Source organism: Priapulus caudatus, unplaced genomic scaffold (genome assembly GCF_000485595.1).
Source record: "Priapulus caudatus unplaced genomic scaffold, Priapulus_caudatus-5.0.1 Scaffold45, whole genome shotgun sequence".
Taxonomy (NCBI): domain Eukaryota; kingdom Metazoa; phylum Priapulida; class Priapulimorpha; order Priapulimorphida; family Priapulidae; genus Priapulus; species Priapulus caudatus.
Genome location: NW_014577106.1, coordinates 681,331 through 707,648, shown reverse-complemented (window position 1 = coordinate 707,648; position 26,318 = coordinate 681,331). Strand labels below are relative to the sequence as shown.

The 26,318-nt window shown below is 40.2% G+C and overlaps 2 protein-coding genes across 2 annotated transcripts in view; one reads left to right on the top strand and one right to left on the bottom strand.

The window, feature by feature from the left end:
• The window catches only part of LOC106820752 (la-related protein 1B-like), a 47,019-nt gene extending 25,246 nt beyond the window's left edge, over positions 1 to 21,773 (top strand). Inside the window, exons 6-22 of the mRNA XM_014825301.1 lie at positions 682 to 795; positions 3,198 to 3,326; positions 3,810 to 3,960; positions 4,529 to 4,673; positions 6,069 to 6,246; positions 6,411 to 6,480; positions 7,659 to 7,788; positions 10,015 to 10,127; positions 11,009 to 11,231; positions 11,376 to 11,517; positions 12,175 to 12,350; positions 12,579 to 12,694; positions 13,152 to 13,330; positions 13,526 to 13,670; positions 16,482 to 16,591; positions 16,705 to 16,835; positions 17,221 to 21,773. Coding sequence (XP_014680787.1) covers positions 682 to 795; positions 3,198 to 3,326; positions 3,810 to 3,960; positions 4,529 to 4,673; positions 6,069 to 6,246; positions 6,411 to 6,480; positions 7,659 to 7,788; positions 10,015 to 10,127; positions 11,009 to 11,231; positions 11,376 to 11,517; positions 12,175 to 12,350; positions 12,579 to 12,694; positions 13,152 to 13,330; positions 13,526 to 13,670; positions 16,482 to 16,591; positions 16,705 to 16,835; positions 17,221 to 17,673 — 2,705 coding nt within the window. The 3' untranslated portion in view covers positions 17,674 to 21,773. The remainder of the gene's footprint in view (positions 1 to 681; positions 796 to 3,197; positions 3,327 to 3,809; positions 3,961 to 4,528; positions 4,674 to 6,068; positions 6,247 to 6,410; positions 6,481 to 7,658; positions 7,789 to 10,014; positions 10,128 to 11,008; positions 11,232 to 11,375; positions 11,518 to 12,174; positions 12,351 to 12,578; positions 12,695 to 13,151; positions 13,331 to 13,525; positions 13,671 to 16,481; positions 16,592 to 16,704; positions 16,836 to 17,220) is intronic.
• Positions 21,774 to 23,563: 1,790 nt separating this feature from the next.
• LOC106820745 (cytochrome b-c1 complex subunit 8-like) overlaps positions 23,564 to 26,318 on the bottom strand; it is an 8,517-nt gene continuing 5,762 nt past the window's right edge. The window contains exons 2-3 of the mRNA XM_014825288.1: positions 24,757 to 24,933; positions 23,564 to 23,592 (exon numbers count right to left, since the gene is read on the bottom strand). Coding sequence (XP_014680774.1) covers positions 23,564 to 23,592; positions 24,757 to 24,913 — 186 coding nt within the window. The 5' untranslated portion in view covers positions 24,914 to 24,933. The remainder of the gene's footprint in view (positions 23,593 to 24,756; positions 24,934 to 26,318) is intronic.

Below are 26,318 nucleotides of genomic sequence, written 5' to 3'. Positions count from 1 at the left end.
GCACGACTGAAATTTTACGTTTATAATCGTAACAACAGACCTCAGATGAGCCCAGACGCTCTGCGGCTCTTGTTTCCCTTTGAATTGAACTTTGAATTAAATAGTAGAGGCTCGTCTCCACACACACGGCACGGCATGGCAACGGCACCGTTCACCTGCTCCGGCAAAATTCAAATATATATATCTTATGGTGCAGTTTCTGCTGACACGGTGTTCCACATTGTATGCACGCTATGCATGCTGACCGGGTTATGAATCATGCTCACGTGACCAGCTGATTCCGGGTAGTGATACAAATTGAAAGTTGTTTTTGCTGGGAGAGTCGCGTTTTCGCGTAGCCGCAGAGTCGAGTAGACGTGTTGGTATAGTTAGCCTGTGTTGTGACTAGCGTGTATTGTGTGTGCGTGTTGACAGTATTGTGAGTAGCGGTGTTGTGTTTTACGTGTGGAGCTTTATTTCAATATTAGTTCAATAAAGTGTAGTTTATTGATGGAAGAACAGTGATTTTCATCAGCGAGGCGGTGTTTTTGGATAAATTTCTGCGTGGCGGCTGAGAATTTGAGCGAGGCGGCCGCCTCGCTCGTGTCAATGCAGGGGAAACACTGCAGTTGTTTAATGTTCATTCATGAATTGCTACAGTAAAAAGCTTGGCAACTATATAGAGGTTTTTATTCCTGGCAGATAACAATAAGAAACAGAAGTGGGTGCCATTGAACATACATCCAGCTAAAGGCGATCGCCATGGCAAGCCACCATTGAACAGGCGGGGAGGATCAAGTGTCAGCAATGACAGAGGCAAGGGCAGAGTATATGATAAAATTAGGAACTTAAGTGGTGAAGATCAGGGTTTGACACTAACGCTAGTCCGTTAGTCCGAGACTAGTAAAAAATAATAAGGACTAGTAAATGCCACAAGCCGTTAGTCCTGTGGACTAGGTATTTCCCCCATCCCTTACCGTTCCAATTTCCCATCCGCCCATCGATTTTACTATAGTCCCCGGCGGCAGCTTCTCTCAACCAAGATCCAAAGAGCTATATAACTTATTGCCATCAACAAGTTTTCCCTGTTTAATAGACGCGCTAGTACAAGTAGACACTAGCATGCTCTGCACGCTCTAAGCATTAAGCACGCTAGACATTAATTGTAATTAAATGACAGTACAAACATTGTTAAAAACAATGGGGCCACGAACCAGTCTACCGATCGATCCCTTGACAGTACTGTAGCTGTCGACATAGAACAAACGGTCTGATTGTATAAATGACACAACTAATCAGTTTATACACTCTCATAGCGAGGTATTTACATCGCAACCACATCGCATGCGTGTTTTACTTGAAGCTGTCGATACAAATAGTTATCTATAGTAGTGATACAAGTAGTGAGGCATAGTACAGGGTTTATTCTGAGGGAAAATTAGACAAAGGAGGTAATGGCCAGTTTGGGGAAAAAATTCGCATGATGGATTCAAATACAATATGTATTGATATACTTATAGGTATATAGATACACGATATACTTATCAGTAAATACAGGAACATTTTCACAACGACGATGTTAAATTTGACAACGGCGGTGCGCCACTGTGCCTCTTATGTATAAGAAACCCTGTAGTAGTAGGGACATCCTGATCCAATACTAACATCAAGGTTGTTATGTTAAAGTATTTGGACGGAGCTCGTCCTCCACCTCCCAAACGTAAGTCGGAGGAGGAGAAATTAGATGGCCAGCGTGTCTATGATAAGACCAAAAGGATGCGTACGTTCCAGCCAGTGGAAATCGTCACACCCATGGCTAGAGTATGACCCGGCCAAGGGCAAGGGTATGACTTGTGGTGCAGGCTGTATGTCTGGTAGTTTTTTCACCGGCACTACAAACTATCGGTTGGAAACTGTTAAAGCGCATGGTGCTTCCGAGGGGCACAGAAAGATCATGGCAAAATGAAATGCAAGGACCATGCCTGTTCACGAAACAGTGGGGGCAAAAACACTAACTTTAATGAACAAGGCCACAATAGCAAAACTGAATATCCTAATTAGAAATGCACATGCTATTGGAAAAAACGGCAGGCCCTACACCGATTACGTCAAGCTGTGCCAGCTTGACAAGGCGAAGGGGTTAAATGTCAGCAGCACTTACCTCACCGACAAGGCCTGCCAGAGGTTCATTACGGCGATAGCCGATACAAGGCGCCGGGAACAGTTTGGAGCTATAAATGAGGCCAAATTCCTTGCTGTGATAAGTGACGGATCCACAGATTCCTCATCAAAGGAGGCTGAAATTTTATTTTCGAATTTTAATTTAATTTAATTTAAATTTTAATCTTATGATCTATATCAAAGTTACGTATATTTTATACAATTGAATGTCTTTTACAAAACCTTTCTGGGGGAGACCCCCTGTACTCTCCACCCTCCTACCCCATGGGTGCACCTACCTCCTGGCAAATCACAATCCTCGGCGCTCTGCGCCTAGTGAGAGTCCCTCGGCAGGACTAGTAGAATCTTGGAAGGACTAGTACATTTGTTATTTTATTAGTCCTGTGGACTAATGAACTAAAATGGTTAGTATCTAACCCTGAAGATGCATAACTGCTTACCTCAAACTCCTAACATTAATTTTTAACAGGATTTACTAGGTGACATGATATGGGTACAAACGTGAACATTGTGCTGTTGTGAATTATCTAGTGTTAAACGATGGGTTTTGCACAACTGGAATTTTGGCTTGATATTCATTATTTTGTGCCAAACAAGTTGATCTTGCTTTTCCAAGCAAAACCATTCATGGTAAGTGACATAAAAATAGTTCTCTGTCAAAAATTAAAGAAATGTGTCAATAAAGGAAAGTTTGTCCTCTACGATAACAGTGTGTTGTGGTGCTCCTTTCTGTGCAAGATTCATGAATAGATCATCAAAGCAAAGCGAAATCATTAAGTTGAAAATTTATCATCTAAATACACGATTCTTTATAGTTTGTTTCACTTCAACTGTTAACTGTGATTGCAGCTATCATCAACTTTGGTTTTATATTGCCTGATAGTATTGTGTTTACAAATCAATTAATAATTAATGATATAAAATTGTAATTGCAATTAAAACCTTGTTATGTAGTAAATGTCTTATCTCGCTATCTATCTATGTTCCGCCATCGTTTGTCCACACAGTCACGCGTGTTTTCTTGGAAATCTGTGCAGGAGGTGAAAGTTCGAGCTTGACGGACAGGCGAAGCAGCACCGGCATGGAGACACGATGGAGAGGCAGAATGCGTGGTAGGGGTCGAGGCAGGGGAGCTGGCAGGGGAAGAGCTGACCACAGGATGCATGGTAGGTTGAATGGCAGTAGTATTGGTGGATGAGTAAAGTGGTATTCAGTAAAAACTATTAGTAATACTGCAAATTCTTGAATTATCACTTGGAATTAAATAGCCAAAATCTATAACTCATTAATCACTTGCATTAATAGATGTTCGTTGTTATGTTTGTGTAAGGATATAAATCTGTCAGTCGGAAAAATCTCGCAGCCGTGTGCCAATACTTGCAATAGGTACTGACAAATTTGTAATTTCACTCATATATTTTGATGGTACACTGGTCACCACTGTATTGGTTTATGGTCGGGAAATATAAAATTGTTCCAGTTCAGGTGTCAACACATAACGTGTGTGAGGATTGTTTTTCTAGGCCCGATAAAGTTGGGTACATCAAGAAATAGCATCATCTTTAGGTTGTGTGTTGACAGTAGTTTCGTATATCTTCTAGGTCTTGTTCATAGAATATTTACTAATTTGATTACGTTTTCTATTAAAGGATCCCAAGATAACCTGCAGAATCAAGAGCAGTTTGCATCTGGTGCCCCCTTTATTGCTGCCGGAGTTCCATTCCATGGAGCATACTACTTCCCTAGTCAGTTTCCGTCAGTTGGTGAGGGAACATTAAGGGAGTACGTGCGAAAACAAATGTGAGTTCTTTCAATCACAGCAAAGACCATTTAATACGGAATTTAGGTTCATTTAATGATGCACATAACCAGAACTCCAAAAGCATCAGAAACATTAAAACTACCCCAATGCAATGCTGTTATGCTTGTTTTTTGGCGCTATTCGGGGAGCATGGGTCATCCATAACTGTGTTACTTTGGTTTCCATAACAGACATTGCACAGCAAAGCTACTCGCGTTTGCATGGGTGAGGTTGTAAGGCTTGCCCTGGGTCTCTAAACACATTTTTACAGTAGGTGGTGACTAAAGATAATCACAATATGTTCCACTTTCCACCATTTAAGTACTGAATATATTGGTTAATCTTGTTTTCCGCACCAAATTAGTCGATGAGGTCTAATAAGGTATCATGACCTGATGGTTGAAACTGATACAAAACCAATATGCTTCACATGTGCATACTGAAGAAAATTAAATTAATGAATTAAATTAATAGCTACCAGAGTGTGTTAGAACCAGATTCCAAAGTCACACCTATGTAGTGTGTGCTCCACTGTTTTTTGATTGCATATCATGGTTTGTGTTTCAGCGAGTATTACTTCAGTGATGAAAACTTGATGAAAGACTTCTTTCTCCGGAGGAAAATGGACTCTGAGGGATACCTGCCTGTATCCCTTATTGGTAGTTTTCATAGGGTGCAGGCTCTGACACAAGATGTGAAATTTATTATTGAGGTAAGGATGGCTCACTGGAAGTTGACCCAATTGTCCACATGAAATATATATATAACAGGAGTAGATAATAGGGAGGAGTGTGACATCAATAAACAAGGGAAATTCGTCATTTACTAGCCTTATAATACCTACGATTTACTACGCGTAACTCATCCAACTTGAGCTTAAATCGGACACAGTACATTCGCCCATCATCGTACGAAATCGTTTCCTCGTAGACACCCGCAATCCGTAGATACAGCCTAAAACGTACGACACGATTCTCCATTCTCTGGCCATTAATCCAACGCCCATTGCGCGCCTATAATTCAGACAAAAGGCAGCAACCTGGCGCGCAGTCGCTGTACGTTTGCTCTCTCGGATAGCTGAATGTGGCGTTGTGGCTCGCAGGGAGATTGGAGATCGACGCAACACTCGACGAGCTAATCATTTGGTTGGCGTGCGTGCGTGAAGGCATGCCAGCTATGTACAAAGGTGGCCTGTGTAGCTGTGTACCGGGTCAAAGGTTATCTCGCCGAGTGTTGATGCCTAATCTCCCAGCGAGCCACATGCCTCGCTCAGTTAGCAATAGCGCGTTAGGTAGCTGCCTTTTGTTTGAATTATAGGCGCGCAATGGGTTGGATTGATGGCCAGAGAATGGAGAATCGTGTCGTACGTTTTAGGCTGTATCTACGGATTGCGGGTGTCTACGAGGAAACGATTTCGTACGATGATGGGCGAATGTACTGTGTCCGATTTGAGCTCAAGTTGGATGAGTTACGTGTAGTAAATCGTAGGTATTATACATAAGGCTAGTAAATGACGAATTTCCCTTGTTTATTGATGTCACACTCCTCCCTATTATCTACTCCTGATATATAAACCTATATACAATATATTAATATTGCATATAATTATTATAATTAATGTGCAATATTCTTTGGTACTTGGCGTCTAATGTGCCATTGGTAATTTAATGGTAATATGGTAATATGGTAATATAAGGCAATCTACATCAATGTGCGGCTATATAAAATATGTGTTTTCATCATGCAGTAAATTATCAGCCTTTACCATAGCTGCCCATTACACCTGATGAGAAATCTTGAATATATTAGAGTTATATCGCTATAAAGCCAGATACTGTCTCATAGATGTCAGTATTAAGGGGTCATATGTGATGGGTCAAATAGTTTCATGTCCGACCTCATAGCTAATCATTTCAGTGAAGAAACCAATTGGAACCCTAAGTAAGAAATAGATGGCCCTGGCACAACAGGTTGCATTTCCTGGTTATATAATACACCTCAAATATTCAGCTGAAGGCAATGCTCCTTTGCTTAAAATTAATATCAAATAAACGTTAGGAGAGTCTGTGAATAAAGACAACTTTTAGTGTCCAAAATACCTTTGCAGGCTTTGAAAGACAGCACTGAGGTTGAAGTCAATACAGATGCAACTAAAGTTAGGTCAAAGGAAAATCCCTGCAGGTGGCCGATAGCTGGTCCACCAGTCCACCACACAACAGAACTTCATCCTAATGTACCAGAGTTTGTGCCAGGAAAACCGTATACTGTACCTGAAGGAGACACGGGTGATTATATATACCTAATACTATAATTTTCTATAATATATAAGCCTTGAGATGATAAAGTAATTTAGTATTCATGAATGGAGAATGTCTGATTTGTTTATTATGAATTTAGATACATTTACCTAATAGTCGACACCATTATAAGTTTATTTTTATTCCTACAGGCTCAGAACCAGGATATGATAATAACTATAGCAAATCTCTGGAGAAATCTGATACCGACAGGCTGAAAACGTGAGTAAAATTCAGGGGGGAAATTATCATGTGCTGTACAATTTTTAGCTCATCTGACGAAGTCAGATGCAGCTTGTAGAATCGCATGATTGTCCGTCCGTCCGTCAGTGCGTCAACAGTTGGGCACAAATCTTAACCGCTCGACGTACGGTCACGATATTTGGGACGTGGGGGGGGGGGTCGTGAAAAGGACTTGGGATAATCAATTTGGGGGGTCAAGGGTCAAAGGTCAAGATGTGTAAATGGAGGGGGAATATTTTAACTTAAGGTATAGAAGGAAATACGGAATTGCGGCACAAATCTGAACGGCTCGACCTATGCTCTTAATATTTGGTGTATAGTGTGATGGGCAGGAAACCCATCACCAGTGCGAAATTGGAGGTCACAGGTCAAAGGGCAGGGGGGAAAGGTCAGATATCAGACATTTTCTGAGGACGTGGCCTAACGGACAGAGTGGAAAACTTTTTTGTTTCAGCACTGACCTACCTCATTTTTATCACTTTATTGAAAGGACCATGAAATGTGCTTTCCACTGGCGTGCGAAGAGTAAGTGTCTGATAACCTTTTGACCCTCAAGAGGAGGGTTAAACATGAATTCCTGAACTGCCTCAATGATGTCACAGTGTTCTCATATTCATGGCACATCCATAATCTAGAAAGCCAATAAGCCTTGATAGCCCAACGGCTACAGCACAGGATTACGGCTCAAAGGTCCTTGGATCGAATCCCATCAGATTTTTTGTTTTCTGTATTTTTTTATCTTTATCCATTTAACTGTTTTTCCCCAATTAACGCAAATATTGACATGATTTATTTACAACAATTTCATAACAACAAATAATTTTTACAATTAAATTTGTTTTTTTTAATAGGGTTAGGGTTAGGGTCACAATGCACCATAAACAGGAGTTTCAGGCACGCGATTTGTATCAACCAATGGGATTTGGGAGGTATGCAGAATGCAGAAGGTTGCTGAAATGATGTGTACGCAACTGCGTATCTGCATATCTGCGCCTAACAAACGTGTCACTACGCACAACTTAAATGTTACGTTTATAACCGTAGCAACAGACCTCAGATGAGCCCAGACGCTCTGCGGCTCTTGTTTTGTTCAAGTTTTTAGCAGTTTTGTGTGTGTCACTGCAGTAACTAATAAAGCTGCTTTTTTGTTCTGACAGATTGGAGCTGCGTAGTGTAACTATGCCAAATGTGCCTGGTTTGTCCCAGAGCTTGCCAGAGCGAGAGCCATTCAATTGGACCCAGGTCAAGCGTAGACCAAAGAAAGAGAGGAGCAAGATAAGAGACAAGGTGAAAATAATTGCTGACATTGTTTTTGTCTGATTAAAAATATTATGCAATAGGGTTATCTCTATAAATAATGGGGTTTCTCAACATGTTTATATTGTCAAAAAATGCACTGACATCCTGGACCCGGTTCCACAGTCGTGGATTAACTTTAACCCTGAGTTAAGACTAACTCTGAGTTAAACTTACTCACTCTGAGTTAGTAAACTCCGAGTTAAATTTGGGTTTCATAAACATGGATAAAATCCTGAGTTAAGTAACTCGGAGTTAAATGTTTTAACTCAGAGTTAGTATCCCATAATTCCACGTAGTTGGAACAGATGAACACGATAGACGCATGATAGACGCATAGACGATAGACGCATGATTGACGCATGCTAGACGCATGATAGACGCATGATAGACGCATGATAGACGCATAGACGATAGACGCATGATTGACGCACGAACATGGTAGAAGTACGGATGATGCCTGGATCAGCGTTGGTACGCCATCAATGGCCGACCAATGTGCACCAAACTTAAACAAACACCTATGTTCCAGCGGCAGCGGGGGATCGGACACGGGGCAGTACTAGATAAACTAATTACCTCTAGTACTAGTACCCTAGAGCTAAACTAACCTTGTAGAAACTAGTCTAAAGGATTATACCGAAGACTATCTATAACTAAATTGAATCATAGATCGAATGTAACTTGATTTTTAACCCTGAGTTAAGAGTTAATCCAGGTTCGAACCAGAGTTAAATTTTAACTCCGAGTTAGGCATATTTAAAGTGTGTACCGCGAGAATTTTCTAGTGTTTTCCCCACTTTCATGATACCTACCGTTATTGCTTGAGTAACAGCAATTGCCTAGAGTAACGATAAAATGTCTTAGAACCTTCGTATTCACCAAATCCAATGAAATCATGCACGATTACAATATTGTGTTCTGTTTCTGTTTACCGTTGCCATCTCTCGAATTTTCTCGTGGTAGCGCGAGACATCTATCACGGTGCAGCAATGCATACCACGCACCGTAGAAATCAGGTCGGAGTGTAAACACAGCCGCTCATACTAGCGTAAACAGCAGTGTAGTACTAATGCCACGTAAAGTCTGTTATTAGAGAAGCTTGTGGATTGCCAGTCAGATAGTAACAAGGGGAATGACAATGACGGAAAGTGCTCTGAATTATTGACATAAAAACTCAATAATATTTATTAAACAGAATTGCACGCCCTTTTGTTTTAATTATGTTCGCTTGTTTGAGACGCCATTTGTAATTTTTGAGAGTCACTACTCGGAAAAATGTATTGCTGGTATGATGTGGTCAAATCAATTTTTCTATGCTATAACTGCATAAAATCTTGGTGTTTTGAATGTTGGTATAATCAGTGATATTTCCACTGTCAGGTGAGACTATATTCTGCTATATTTCGTTTTTCTGAGCCAAAAAAACTCGCGGTACACACTTTAACTCAGAGTTAAAGTTAATCCACAACTGTGAAACGGAATTTAACTCTGAGTTAACTTTTAACTCTTAACTCTGAGTTAAGGAATTTAACTCAGAGTTAAGAGTTAATCCACGACTGTGGAACCGGGTCCTGCATATTTATCTTATGCAGTTTCTTGTAAGTTTCTTTAAAGCCGCACTATGCGCATTCAAATGCTAATTTCTTCAGTACTAGACTAGCAAATACTTCGTGTCATGCATAATCACACTACCTTGTGACAAAATAAACTCTAGTTCCTCCCATTTCACTGTTCGTTGTCTTATAAAAGGCATTTGAAAATACCTCCAATGTTGTTCAAATTCTCCGATGTTGTTGACACTTTCGCATTGCTCTGCCAAGCAACCGTGGAGCGGTGCTGCGGTACAGCGGTACGGGTGTAGCAAAGATAAAAACATGTGACGTCACCTAACCGATTCTTGGCGAAATTGTTTGGCAAACAATTTTAGCGTTGGCGCCAGATTACCAGATTTCGCACCTCTTTCTTGTGGGTTTTAAGCAAATGCGCACTGAAATGGGAGGAACTAGAGATTATTTTGCCATAAGGTAGTGTGATTATGCATGACACGAAGTATTTGCTAGTCTAGTACTGGAGAAATTGGCGTTTGGATGCGCATAGTGCGGTTTTAATTTAGTTGATATTCATAGTATGTTATGGCCACGTATCTTTTAAATAGTTGTTTGGAATATGTTACAGCTGGTGATAATGGAAACATGTTGTGTTTATTCATTTTAGGAAAAGTCGCCCCAGCTAAGAGGGGAGCCGTTCACTTCCCAGGAAGAGCTCAATTTTAAGTTTGATGAGGAGCTTCAGGCAATTGGCCAGCGAACGAAATTTAACGATGAGTGGTGCGTTACGTGGCAACGTTATCCCGCGTACAATTCCCTATAGATTAATTCGCAATAGCAGGTGCAGCGCTCTCATAGTGACACTATACATAGTATGTATATAATATACTAGCAGGATACCCGGCGTTGCCTGGGAAATAAAGCACTCAGTTGGTGACCACTTGGTTGAAAGAAAAATACCCCAAAAAATATATCTATCTATCCTCTCTCTCAAGTCAGTGCAAGCTGAATCTTGTTTGGACAATGTTGTTGCAGGTACCCGTTTATTTAATGCTGCTGCAGGGGCCCATTCATTTAACGTTTTTTTCGTTTTTTTTCTCCTGCAACCTCCAATGACCTCGGAGGTCAAATCCAGTGTGCCCATGACATTCAGCATCAAAAGTTACCCCTACTGAACGTCCTTGGACATTTCTAGAGTGCTCCATATTGATTTGCATTGAGAACAGACAAACAAACAGACATACATTCACAAATATGTATTAGATACTAACATAGTAACACCTCGTGTAAACCTGATAGCCTGAGGCTGTTGGATCTGCATAAGGACTGGTTATTGTCAGCACTAGCCAGTCAGTCGGGCTGGTGATAATTTGTGCCGATCTGCGTGTTGATATGTTTGAGTAGTCTTGAGTCAAATTGAGTAATTTTATTTTGCAAGAAGATAGCTGTTGTATATCAATGGCTGCCTGGTGCACAGTACTTGTATATTAATTGTGGTAATGTTGGAATTGAGTCAGGGCTGGTAGATTATCATAAGGCATCGAGCAGATTATTTTCTTCACTATCCCTGCTGGCTAGTTGATTATTTTAGTTAATTTTGCCCCTTGCCTTGTAATGAATACTATCAGCTGACGTGCGTGTGCTCTCTGGTTTCGTCGCAGGTCGGAGGATTCTGACGAGGAGTTTCCGGACCGTGAGATCAACAAGATCATCATCGTCACGCAGACGCCGCCGGTCAACAAGAAGCACCCGGGCGGCGACCGCACCGGTGACTTCACGCCGCGCGCAAAGCTCAGCTCCGAGCTGGCGATGGTCATCAACGACGGCCTCTACTACTACGAGGAGGACCTGCACAAGACGCGAGAGATGAGAATGATGCACAACGTGAGTGGCTACGACGTAGACCGCAAAGCGATGAGGCGTAGACGAAGCCTCGGTTAACAGGATTACTAGCGGTCGTTGTACAGCTAGAAATTACATCGAGATGCGGCAATAGCAGACTGATCATTGGTTGTTTGTTTTTCTCAGCAATATAAGAAAGTTGGGGTTATTACGCAAGAAGCGTTTGGACAGCTAAACCCTGAGCAAGGCATGTCTATGATGGAACAAGAGGTGCCGCCTTTCTTCCCCTTACCTCAGCCATCAATTAACATACCTGCTTCTCTATCAGGTAAATACCGGCTATATTCCTGTAACGATTTCGTACATACTGGCTTATACGTGGATATAACAATTTGCAGCATGGGTTTAGTTAATAAGTTAATTGCTATTTGCTAGTTACTCTATGCCACCAATTATGTGTCGTAAGTTATAGGAAGCTCGGTGAAGTATGCGAGAAGGGTTTTACTTTCATTTTCCTCTCTCCCAGTCCCCTTAACATCAACCACACCACACCGTGAGTGTGACATGCACTGTAAATGTAGGCATGCACATTGTGTGCGGATAGGAATAACCAGTGCGTGTGTCGCATGTACGTGTGAAGTAAAAAGCTACCTTCCTTACTCAATGTCAATCATGGCTTTGCAAAGTTTTGGTGGCCCTATATTTTTTGTCATGCATTACCTAGTCTCTTGCTCATGGTCCTCCCAGCTCCCAGTGAATCTACTATGACATGGACTGTTTTCCAGTCCTTTCACACACAAGTGATGATGAGCAGTTTAACGGAGCTTGTTAGATTGGCTCTGTTACTTTGGTGGCACTTGTTTATCCGTTAAAAACATTTTTCCCACCCGTGGTCCTCCTTGTCTACTGGTCATAGTGGCAGATGGGTTATTGACAAATAGGTATATTTATTTAATTACTTTACACATATACATGTATTTTGTAGGTCCGGCAGGGACAAGTGTCTGCCATTCCTTGCCAACAGAAATCCCTAGGATACCCCACCACCAACATAACTTACGGGGAGTGGGGTTAAGGGCCAGAGGAAGGAACAAGGCTGTGCCAAGGGCAGAACCTCGCTTCTACCCTGTTGTAAAGGATGGCAGGCCACCAGATGAGAAGGTAAAGCTTGATGAGTATCTGAGTATATTCATCATTAAATTCCTATATACAGACTGATATATGGTTGTAGTGAGAGTTGAAGTGTTTGTCTTGCACATATAGCTCGTGTGGTTGGGTGCATTCTTACATGATCACCAATGTTGTGCTAATGCTTTACTTACTCTGCTTATGAAGAGGTGGCGTGGATAAGGAGAATTGATGCAGCGTTTTGTTTTTGTATCTTCACAGACTCCAAGAAAGCGCAAGACGAAACACGGCCACAATCCACCAGTGGAGCACCATGTAGGCTGGATCATGGACGTGAAGGAGCATAGGCCGATACGCTCACGAACTACTTCACAGAGGCATGTGTTGTTTCCTCTCCTTTCACTAACTTGTTCTCTTTGTAAAGGCACGGTTCACCCTCAATTTCATATACCCCCTGGTGAACTCTCGGTCCCCTCCATGTGCAGTCCATGTGACTCCTTGAAAATTCTGCGAAAAAAAATTTCCCAAGAAAATTTGGCATGTGTACACCACAAAAGGAACACAATGTCTACACGAGTAATCAACAGGGGGTGTTACAGATAGTCGGCATGCAATGAGTTTAAAAATGCGCAAAAATGGATATTATACCGCAGGTCTTGACTTTTGGGGCAAACAATCGCTCTCTTTTGTAATTAATCCGGTTTAAGTTAGAATGTAATGCATTTTTCCAGCGTTTTTGCTTTGGTTATATGATTTAACTTGCATTTATGAATGAGTTGCCAATTTGCAGATATGATCTGACTGAGGTGTCTTTTTTCCATTTCTCATTTACAGTAGTACCGGTACAGCCGATGGATCTATCATGTTGGGTAGCAGCTTTGGTGCAGGAACCAGCAGTGCAGGAAGCACTCCCTCCTCACTGCCCACCTTCCAGCATCCTTCTCACGCCCTCCTGAAAGAGAACGGATTCGTTCAGCATGTCTATCACAAATACCATCACAAGTGTCTAAAAGGTTCGCAGACAGTTTCACTTCTCCAGTAGTAAACAATGTACGTGAAACAATATTTTATACAAAGTCCTGGTGGGTTAGGTACCTTCAGTGCCTTGCAATCGTTGAAGAAGACGTACGTACCTTCGTTAGGGTTACTTTACAGTGGTTGGTATACAACTGTCAAAAGCTGCTGCTAATGATTCTGTTGGTTTTCAGACCGCATCAAGATGGGCGTGGGACAGTCACAGGAGATGAATACTCTCTTCAGGTTCTGGTCATTTTTTATACGTGACAACTTCAATCGAAAAATGTATCTTGAGTTCAAGAAGGCTGCGAATGAAGATGCAGCTGCAGGTTACAGGTATTTACTTTTATTGAATTTTACAAGTTTTGAATTGGTAATTGACTAATATAAATTTTCCAATTGTTTTTCAGGATTGGTCGTTATACAATCTGGTGTCTTTTAATTCATAGGCAAATGCTATAAATATGTATGCTGGTTCCTAATTGCATAGGTCTAATTCCATATTGGCATAATTGCAGGGGTAGAAATAAAGAGAAAAAAAGAGATGGTCCACAGGACCATCTAGTTTGAAATTTAGATGTCCTCCTAAATTTTAGATAGTCCTCCTAAATTTCAAATTGTTCTCTAAAAGTAATGCGGTGTGCAAGCTTAAGAAAGAGATTGTACATGGTGATAAAATGGTTTAATTATTCACCTACAATCAGTGTTAGAGCTTTAAAATAGAAACCTTTTGCCAAACTGGGCGAGTGAGTCAATAAGTTAACTCGCCCAAATTTTAAAACAAAAATGCTTGTCAAACAATAGTGGAAAAATTGACTATGGGGGTGGGTTCGGGAAGGGGTCCCTGATTAGCGGAATTTTTTTTTGGAAATTACACCTTTAGATGCAATTTCCTGCATTCTGAGGCAGCATTATTAAACAATCTTCATCACAAAAATATCACGTTTGGGTTGAGTATTTTAATCTTTGGGGACACCAAAGTCTAAAATACTTAGTTAAAAAAAGAGAAACATAATAAACTTCAAATTGCTGAGGGTTGAACTGCTCAGTCTCTGCCAAGTTGCAAGTACAATGCTAAGACAAAGTAATGTGGATAATAAGTTAATCTATCTGCCAACTGAATTAACACAGGCCTCGACGCTTAATTATTTTCAGATCTGTACAAAATTTACTTGCAATCTATGAGCCATTAAGGTCTTTTTTTGGTTCAGTGCATATGATATTACCAGGAGTGTATAATATAGAGATCTATATTATATAAATAGATAGATAGATAGGTAGATATATATAATTGTATCGGGGATACTATGCTTTCATGTCTGTACAGCCGCCGCCGCCACCGTTCGGTCCGCCGCAGAGATTTTCCCTTCCGCTCTATAACTCGACCCCTAATTGACCTAGCGTGACCAAACTTCGTCTACTTACACAGCTTGGGGAGAAGGTGGGCAGCGTACCAAAACCAGGTCACGGCGACCTTTATTTGACCTTTACCTTGACCTTGATCATATTTCTCTTCCGCTCTATAACTCGGCCCCTAATTGACCTAGCGTGACCAAACTTGGTCTACTTACACATCTTGGGGAGAATGTGGGCAGTATACCAAAACCAGGTCACTGAAACCTTTATTTGACCTTTACCTTGACCTTGATCATATTTCCCTTCCGCTCTATAACTCTGCCCCGAATTGACCTAGCACGACCAAACTTGGTATACTTGCACATATTGGGGAGAAGGTGTGTCACGTACCGAAATCAGGTCACTGCAACCTTTATTTGACATTGACCTTGACCCTGACCTTCATTATATTTCCCTTCTGCTCTATAACTCGGCCCCTAATTTACCTAGCGCGACCAAACTTCGTATACTTACACATCTTGGGGAGAACACGGGGGATACATGTAGTTGGCGATAACTGCCCTTTCTAGTTATATAAGATAGACAGAGATGCCAACCACTACGATTTATTCGTATTTTATACGAATTTCGTTTGCATTTTGACTACTACGACCAGTTTGCATACAACTACGATTTTTATTACAATCGAAAAAAAATCATTTTTATAATATTTCAAGTGTTTTGTTTCAGTGTTACATTGCTATAACATTATTAAAAATAACTACATGTATTTAGCAGCAAATATCAGTGTGAACTTATTATCATTTTGGGTCACAGAATGCAGGAAATAATGAAATTCACACAACGTTTATTTTTACGTGCTGGCATGCTCATTGTGTGTCATTCCCGATTGCAGCTTTTCCCTCAATTCCAGGAAAGAATTTTGCTGTTGTCCTCTGATCCCAGCGGTGCCCACTCCCTATAATGAACATGCCCCACGCGACTTTTAAACAATCCTGCCCTCCCCCGTACATCAATCGATTTGCTGCCCCAGGCACGTATACACAGCCACGCTGCGCTGGCTGTCGGCGACCTTTGATAATATAAAGTGAGGATGCCGTGGGATAGCCGCACTTCACAATCGCTAGAACTGTTTTTCATCAATGTTTGGATATATAACGTAAGGAACCAACATTTGATTAAAGTTTTAGACAATTATTTTTACTCGCCAACATGGGCGAGTCAGCTTTAGCTCTTACTCGACCGATATTTTTTTCACTCGACATTGGCGAGTGGGCGAGTGCCAAACACGTTCGCTGTGTAACAATGAATGTATCAAACGATACAGTAATTGTTTATTCACTTTAATAGTATATTGGAACGTGGAAACTTCAAATAAAATTACCGTAAAATGGGACCAAAATATTCAATGATCTGTCGGACCATTGACTTTGAAAATCTGATGGTCCTCCTGATTATTTGATGGCCCCGGACCATAGGACTATGGCTTATTTCGACCCCTGTAATTGTCAAGTTTACCAGCTCAGCAGCCTACAAACCCCCCTAGAGATCAAATCTCTGTACTACAGTCATTTTTCCATGATTACTATTTTTATATACTACTTTTTTTATGAATGATGGCAAAACACGCGTAATGCCATTCAGATACTTATACCTGACCTACCTTACGTTGATGTTGACATGCAGTACAAGTTTTCCAACATTACTGGCAAAACGTGCCAGAATTCATTTACTGCCGTGCAATAACATCTTGGCATTGATCATTTTAAATTTTACAATGCATGATTGTAGGTATGGACTGGAGTGCTTATTTCGATACTACAGCTATGGTCTTGAGCGCAAGTTCAGGGCAGATTTATTTAAAGATTTTGAAGACGAGACCCTGCATGATTCTGACAACGGTATGTTATTCACTGTGTGGCAGTCATAATATATGGAGTAAGCAGATTATAAACATACAATATTCATAATGTACTTATGGCATCTTCTTATTCCTTATTTTGCTGCATTACAGGTCACTTGTATGGCCTGGAAAAGTTCTGGGCATTCCTCAAGTATTACAAGGGTAGCAAACGACTGAAGATCAACAGCAGGTTACAAGAACGGTTATCCCACTTTAAAAGGCTAGAAGACTTCAGAATGGATGTGAGTTGCCTTGTAACTTTGAACGAAGAATACCCGCCAAAACTTGTTGTCAGAATCAAATAAGACCAGAGTCTTAACATTAACTATTGCTTGTAGACCGAATTCTATTGACTGAGATACTCGTAACTTTACAGTGAGTGTTTCTGTCAACAGTCTTTGAGAAAAAGTTAATGTCAAGACTAATGTTAACATTAATTTTGTTTCTGAGAATGCGCCCCTGGTTTATAGCAGTTGTATAACCATCGTCAGTCACTAACGTTATTATCTAAAATGTATTATGCCATCACAATTATAATGGCTATATATGTTTTACATTTGAATATGTCGATTTTCTCTTAGCACCCGTTAGTGTATGATATTGTTCTTTCTATCCACACCGCCACAGCCGTACATACTGGAAAAGTTGGAAGCAGATGATCAGAAGAAGAGGCACTCCAGCCAAGAGGATGACACCCCGGCCAGGTCTGATGCAGGTGCTGGCAGTTTCAGCTCTAGGCCTCCGCGGAAGGACAGTCGTGGGAAAATTGCTGCCAGGCGGCGCTCCGACACTTCTCCTCCGAAGAACCTGCCGACATCGCCCTCCATGCCAGATCCACAGCCCGCACCAACGCTGCCTGCCGACAGGCCAAAGTCAGAGTGTCCGGTGCAGCTTCCGTCCATGTTTGAACAGCCTCCGAATGATAAGGTGGACGTGAAGCCAAAAGAAGCCATTTCGAGCATTGCCGAAGAGGCGAGCGATGAAGCCAGCGGTGAGGGTCGACAGAAAGGCGGGGAAACTGCCAGAGGCCATTCGGCGGAGCTACCGGCAGCTGTAGTCACCAATCCGGAAAGCTCATAGGAGTAGCAGATGCAGGGAGATCGGGAAGCGTGGTAGGTGTTTGTTAGAATTGTCATGAGAATAGCGTATCAGTGCCTCAATGTTTTGTCTTTGAGGTTGGTGGAGTTTCATGCTGCCGAGTTTATACCATGTGCATGTATCAGGGTAATTCATAATGTTTGTATCAAGTGATGCTGATATTAATAAGCTAGCAGATAGCAGATGTAGAGGTATCACTTATAGTTATACTATAAAAAGCTGTGAAACACTACCCTTCTCTCCCTGACATGTTACACTGGTAAATGATATGCATAAAGATTGAGATCTGTTTGTTTGCTTTAGCATTTCTTAGTGGTCTTTACAGAATATATACAATATATATGATCATAGCGACATAGTCGGCCACATTTATCCCTGTTTTGTATGTAATCTTAAAGATCTTACTGTTATTGCTTTGTGATTTTATTTCAGTATACTTTTAATCGATTTCAATTGAATTAGTTTTTTAACATGGCAAAGCAGTGAAGTTTAACCTGTTCATTATTAAGTGGCTAGGATGCAAACCTTTAAAAATGCTAATTTTGCAAACTTGTTGGCAACAACTTTCGATTCTGTGGGTAGGAAAAATGATTCGGCTTGCAAAACAGAGATAGTCACGCAATTGTATCATTTAGTCATTTATCCGGCCATGCACATATGTGCCAACTGCACAACAAACTAGCCTTATTTTTATGCTTCTTTTATCTTCTGACAGCTGGATTGTAAATTATGGATCATTGATGAGTTTTGGATATAGAAGCCTATCCCCCAGATCGGCACTGGTAATTTTTGAGCAGTACTGGCTTAAATTTTATGAATTTTATTATTGATTATATAGTTTGAAATCGGGGTTAGCTGGGTTTTCCGACTTATTTCCTTGACCGCTTATGAAGGTGTATGATTAGCCTCTACGTAGGTCAGTCTTCATCGTTAGTGCTGATTAGTATAAAAATCAGCATGTTTGTATGCCGACAAGCTGAAAGATTTTAGCCATGTCAAGCTGACTTACAATAAAATTAACTTCCCGATGTTGTACTGAATAGTCATAGATTTACATGAATGTGATTAAAACCATATGTAAAAGAATGGCAATTGCTGCCAACCTAGTACACATTCTTTCAGATAACTTGCTTTAAAATGTCATGTTTAAATATAATAAGTATAATTAAAAAGTTTCTATGCTAACTAGTGTGTAGCATTGTGCAAAATTGTTTAAAAAAAGCATGAAGGGGTGTGTATGTGCAATTTACCCAAATCTTTGTATTTTATGCACCATGCCACGTTCCCCAATTTAGGCAAATTCGGTGAGTCATTCTATAGTATATACATGACCTTTACAGCCTGAAAATGGCTCTAAATCCCACCATTGATATTAGTTAGTGTGATTTTTAAGATATGTGTAATATTTTTGGTTCCCATGAAAGCTTGGTGATGCCATATAAGTTTAGCAACTGGTTTGTAGTAACAAGTCTCTAAACCATGAATGTTACTGACAGGATTGGTAAGTCATAGCCTCTGCAAATCTTCGAGAACTCATTAACAGTAGTCATACTAATTAATTATCAGGGTGGAAAAAGTGTTTACCTACGCTGAACTGTGCATGCATAGTATTGTGACATATGCAACCTGAATTTTTGTAGTGTTGGAGATGCTTATACTGCCTTTCATGCATAAAACGTGGATTAATGTGCTAATATGTAAATGTAGTAATGGTCCTACTACTAATAGCTTAAGTTTTTTTGCGTAGTGATACTTGCACATGGTTAACAAAGGCATTTACACATAAACATCATTTACCTCAGTATAATAGTGTGTTGATTTGTTTAGTTTAAGTGACCTCAGTATATAAGAAATGCATTTAATTCATTCTTTGTGGGTGCCCAATTACTGGCATAATGAGATGTGCCTGTTGTAGATCGTAGTGGTGCTCCAAAGTGAGAAAAATTCAGGATAGAGGTCATGATACATGTCCTTGAGTGTTGCCTATGAAGTCGCACTTTTAGTTCACACTAGTAATCCTGAATCGATGTGAAGCCGACTGGGGTCGTTTGCAAAGCGGTTGCGCGGGCATACGTGTCGCTATGCTTGTCAGTGGTTAGCAATCGCGTACGTGTTGTAAACATCAGTCGACTCGAATTGGTTTCTGTTCGCAAGAATATGAATGAAATATTAGATGCATTCTTGTTAAAACTAACGAATCATGAATAGGTAACTAAACAAAGCTAGACTCAGATATGAGAGGGTTAACTGTTGTTTTCACTGATTATTTGAGTTAGAATACAAATATCCTTCCATTAATGCACCTTTGGCAGGGAAACAGCTAGAATGAGGCGTAATTTCTATATATCATTCGTTGCCATAAGAGTCCATGTTTCTGTATCTGTTGAGAATTTAAAGTAGCAAACTGGAAATGATTTGCCAATACTGTGAATCAAAAATGATGTATTTGTAGCAAGGTGAACCCATAGCCATTGTTTAAAAAAAAAGGTCAGTGTAATGGATTTAACACTCGACATTTCTATTCCAAAGCATATGAAAATTAAACGCCTTGCAAGTAATGTGGGATGAATAAATGTAAAATGGACTGGATAAAACAAATATTTTTAATATTCACTCCTGATATTAACTTGGAATTATGAGACTACGTTACCATTACTCAGCTGGAAATGTTTTGTCACACTCTGTCTTCGGAGAAAGTCGCTCACGCCAGCAATTTCAAACATTTTTGAAGCATTAGTTGACCTGACCAACGTCATTGCTACATATAATGAAGTTGTCCATGCATTTGGATCAACAATTGGGTTTGTCTATACGAGGAAGTTTGCGTACACTGTTGTACTGTCTGTCTGAATAGAAAACTCATAAAGGGAATGCAAAGACTATATGCATTTCCGTGATCAGTCAGTAATTTTTCCAGTTATCTCTGAAATATATCTCGTATATGGACGTGTTATCGCGTGTTAATTGTCACCACATGATACAAATAGTGTAATGATGCCGTATGTGTGAGCTGTTGATTAGCTCTTGCCTATTCCGTTGTTAATGCGGCTGCACATGGAACCCTATTTTCGTTTATAGAAAGAGTTTATGCATAGAAGACGTAGATTTAGTAGCAGGTTTAATATTTTCACTTGATAATGCGCCATTGCAGGTTCACACATAACGGTGTCATATAATCAGAAGGGGATAATAGAATTCAAGATCTCTAGAGTAGAATTCTATTATCTACGTCTGTTATAACCAAATGCTCTGTGGTCGCCAAGGTGTTCCTAACTCTTTAAAAACGCACCGTACAATTCCCTTAGGTAAAATAAGTCAATGTTATTATTATACTAACAATTAATATTTATTCATTTCTTTACACTGTTAGTCAGTTTGCGGCTTGAATTAGTTTAGGTGTGGGAGATCTCTGATGTTTCTGTCCTTATACGTGTGCTGGCAGCGTAACCTACTACGATTAATTTTTTACGGTCTTACTCTTACGTATAGTATTACTTTATTAACTGGTTGGTGTGAAGCTCTATTTTTATCTATCGCAGCAAAATACTGCTAGAATATTATGCATGTTGATGGGGTGTGGGGTAGGGCCTACTTGTATAATGAAACTTGAATTTTTCTTCTCTCACAACAGTGCAAACGAAATTAAAACAAGAAATTTGTAGTAGAAATGGTAATTATATTGATATGTAACTCCACCGTTCTGTTCTTGATACTTATTTTTCTGATCATAGGCTTCGTATAGATACCTGAAGTTGGGAATACTTGTGTCAGTGTTGCCAAGTTGATTATTTTTCACTTCTTATTTACATGTGGATATTTCAGTATTTGTGCGTGCCTGCGCACGTGTGCTATAATTATTTTACATTTGCAGCAACGTAGGGAAAGTGCCATTTCATATCTTAATGTTTGAAAGTGCACTTGGCAATGTAATATGTGTTTTGGATAAACTAAACTGCATAATTTTATATTATCATAGGTAGTTTTAATGTTGGTAGTGGTTAATATTATGATAAATATCATGTAGTTAGTATACATGTAGAAACTACATTATAAAATAAGAATAAAAAATGAACAAAACCGACGATAACGTTCTTTCTTGGCTAATATGCTGCTTATACACACATGTATTCATGTTCACCTGTAAAAATTCGTTCTGTGATTTCGTTCCCGATTTCTCCATTAGCGTTTCTGCCGTGACATCCATAATTTTGCTACGCAACAATCACGTGGTTCAGTAGCTGCGAATCTGCGATGCTGGGACATCACAAAGATGATCGCAAGAAGGATATTATTCATTATCCTCATATTCACTAGCATCTTCACTTCAAAATCTTGGCACAGATGTAAAAAAGCGTGTGTCCGACTGATTGGTGTTATTGTATCCCCCGCGACAGAGTCGGCGGGGATACTATGGTTTCGTGTCTCCCCAGCTGCCGCCGCCGCAGACAATTTCCCTTCCGCTCTATAACTCGACCCCTAATTCACCTAGCACTACCAAACTTGGTATACTTACACATCTTGGGGAGAAGGTAAGCAGCGTACCAAAACAAGGTCACTGCGACCTTTATTTGACCTTTACCTTGACCTTGATCATATTTCCCTTCCGCTCTCAAACCTGCCCCTAATTGACCTAGCGCTACCAAACTTGGTATACTTACACATCTTGGGGAGGTGAGCAGCGTACCAAAACCAGGTCACTGCGACCTTTATTTGACCTTTACTTTGACCTTGATCACATTTCCCTTCCACTCTCTAACTCGGCCCTTAATTGACCTAGCGCTACCAAACTCGGTATACTTACACATATTGGGGAGAAGGTGCGCAGCGTACCAAAACCAGGTCACTGCGACCTTTACCTTGACCTTGATCATATTTCTTCCGCTCTATAACTCTGCCCCTAATTGACCTAGCGCTACCAAAACCAGGTCACTACGGCCTTTATTTGACCTTGATCACATTTCCCTTCCGCTCTATAACTCGGCCCTAATTGACCTAGCGCTACCAAGCTTGCTATACTTACACATCTTGGGGAGAATGTGTGTCGCATACCAAAACCAGGTCACTGCAGCTTTTATTTGACCTTGACCTTGATCATACTTCCCCTCCGCTTGGCCCCTAATTGACCTAGCGTGACCAAACTTGGTATACTTACACATCTTGGGGAGAGCACGGGGGATACATGTAGTTGGCGACAACTGCCCTTTCTAGTTGTGACTGGCATTCACATGAGAGGAGAGCGCCGGGTATAGAACATGGTTGGAGTACCGCAACCCACGCAGGGCGTGTAGTCAGCATATGAGCACGGTGTGGAATATATGCTTTATGGTGAGACACCTTAAGATAAGTACAAGAAGGCCCTGTAACACTAACTGCCTTCTTGCTGGACCATGCCCACGCATATGGCACTGAGCAGCACAAAAGTCGGTGGAACAATTCTGGTGGAGAAGGGTAACGGATTGGAAACTGTTCACTTGTTCTCACCGGACAGTGTGGGGGACTTGGTGGTTGTGAGCCGAAGCTGCAGGAAACCTGGGAAGAAAAGGTGAGCCTGCTGTCAAAACTTTGTTTTCATGTGTACCATATTTTTAACAGTTTCCTCGTTTGTGACTTTTATGTATAGTCAGTTATTGTATTATGAGACATATTTGGAATATTACGGCTTGAATGTCACATTACCAATAACAAATGAGACCAGGCTTGTAAGCTCTTGGTCGTTTGAAACTTTTGAAACACATGTAGAGTTCAGTGCATATAATACTTGCAATAGATGGAATTGCACAAGTTTTGATGAACAAAGTTTCAAAGCCACACAATTAGAGTTTTACTGCTTTAATTAACAATTAATAATTACAATATTCCACCTAAGAATTCTCTACAGCCACATAGAATGCTCTTCCATGTCTAAAGGCATTCAATGCAAATTCAGTTTTTTTCAATTTTACGCCGACTGTTAACACAAGAAAAATAACATACTGGTTTACTCTACAGCACAATCCAAAAACAACATATAAACACGTAGAGCAAATTTCCTGCTACAGGCTGTTTTATAGTCATCAGTGTGCCCCTTCACCACCTTTTCTCATCAGTTTGCGGTTGACTTGCATATTCCAATCGTAGTATAGGTAAGCCAAGATAAAAGCTGAAAAAATATAAAGAAAATTCGCATATGTAGCAGTTACCATGTACAATCATAATGGAAGTTCTTTTTACCTTGCACACACAGGGTTCTCACCAAGAACTTCATAAAACATGCTGAGAAATCAGGCAATTCATCTCCAACTCTAACTAGAGTCAATTACGCATGTAGTATTAAAGTGGCCCCAATACACAGATACCCGATCAGTTCAAAATATACATCAAGCAGCATGACTGTGTTGGGACTGTCCAGAGTATAACAGTAAGAACTCAAGGTATGTCGGAGGATTTACGGATGTGGCAAATGAGCTTCAGCTTTGACGGAACGTCAGACCCAACATGCATCAAAGGCCTGGGGAGAACCATCACTCATATATCGAACATCTTTTTAGACATGGCCGGTGGCAATGCATACACAATGTGAGACGAAGTATCAGATACATACATAACAGCAACGTATTGATATATATATATATTTGCTATGTGAACATCTTGCAAGGAATTATGGGACCTCTAATAGAAAGGGCTGATGAATAGGGAAAGCTAATCTTCACTAAATAGAATCTGGTCCTCTACCTAGCACAGGCTAGAATATTAACTTTTGTATTATATTCTGTATATTTGTAGAAGTATTTGTAGCATATAAATAACAATAGCAAATGCACCATCAATACCACTGTTATTTTATGGCATTATTGCCTTCTTTTATGGTAGAAGCTATTCACAAATAAGGAATGAACTTGCAAAGATGTAGATCAAACTTTAACAGAATTTGTATTTTCTGAGGAAGATTCATGGTAAAGGTTTAGGACATCTCAAACTAGTCTTACGACCAAATAACCTACTGGCAACGATTGCATATATGCATATTACTATAATAATAAATATGGGAGTTGCGAAATAGGTACGAATAAAGTATAATAAACTTACGTGGCACAACTTTCAGAACGGACCCTCTGAACCGTCGAAATGTGTTGGGTATTCCTTTCTTGAGTGTTCCGGCATATGCTCTCTGTTCATATGGAGATAATGAATAATAGATGATACCACGCACCTTGGTTGGTAATTCGCCAAAATGTAAACCCATTCTGTGTGATCAGTGAATACCTGAAATGTCAAAATATTAAGATTCACAAGCTAGTCAAACGCCGATCAAAATAATACAAAATACTTCCGTGAGCCTTTTATAGCCCCTAAAAGCACAAACACAGTAAATGGTAATTTTTATGCTGAAGCAATCAGTAATATGTACCTTAACAGATGAGACTAAATTTGTCTACATTTATTAATTTCTCAATTTAAATGTCAGATAATTAAAGGTAATTAATTAAGTTCTTATAGTCCTGTGAATTCTCAAAGAAATTAAGTTTGTCAGAGGCTAACAAGTGGTGCAGCTTTATACTATTGCGTAGGTTGTGTGCATGATGTAACACAATACAACTGCCCATGTGTACATGTCTACATGACTTTACAAATTTTGACTTTTGCTGGTAAACACAGCAAAAGTGTAGACGAGCAAAGTCGAAATTCATAAAACCATGTACGTACAGAGGCAGTGTCAGTATACAATGTGGCAAATTTTTGTATGACAGAAATTGTAAACTTGAATGTTTGTTATCAGTAGTAGACAAATCGCAATCTTGTTTTTACGTGCCACTGACTAGCGATGATTTCATTGGTTGGTAGCAACAAAGCACAATAGACAACAAGCGTCACCATTTCATTTCTGATAAAGTTTTGAACATTTGTTGCCATATTTTTCCAAAATAAAGGGTAATAAATGGTATTTCAAAGGCTAATAATGCATGCAATGGTAATTTATGTGGGCACTGGGCAGGAGGTTAATAAAGTAAGATGTGAAGACATTTCTTAGAATTTCAATAACACATGGTCAGAAGCCGAGAAAAGGCTGTCGCACAAAAATTTGCCATATTTGTCTATAAAAGGCTAGAATTAGTAGAAATAGAATAGTATTACATTTTGAAAATCTCTCTAGGAAGAATTTCATGTCTACAATACAAATTCAAATTCAAATAAAATTTATTGCGCAAACACTCCGATACATTGGCAAAAATAATTAATTAATGTACTAATTAGTAATTACTATAATATAATATAACACAGTGGCTACACATCTGGAACCGGTCGCCTAGCCTCCAGGCTACGCATCCAGACATCCACTCACACAGTGATCGCGCGACTTGCGTACATGCATGATTGCGCAACGGGACGCTCTGCTGATTGCCGAAAATATACAATATATGCACTGCTGCCGTCTATCCTTTCATCCGTCCTCTCTCGCGCACTCTCTCTCTCTCACACACACACACACGTACAGCTCTCTCTCGCTCTCTCTTTCTCACACACACACACACGTCTCTGAGGCTATCTCTCTCTCTCTCTCTGTCTTTCTCACACACACACACACCTCTCTGAGGCTCTCTCTCTCTCTCTCTCTGTCTTTCTCACACACACACACACCTCTCTGAGGC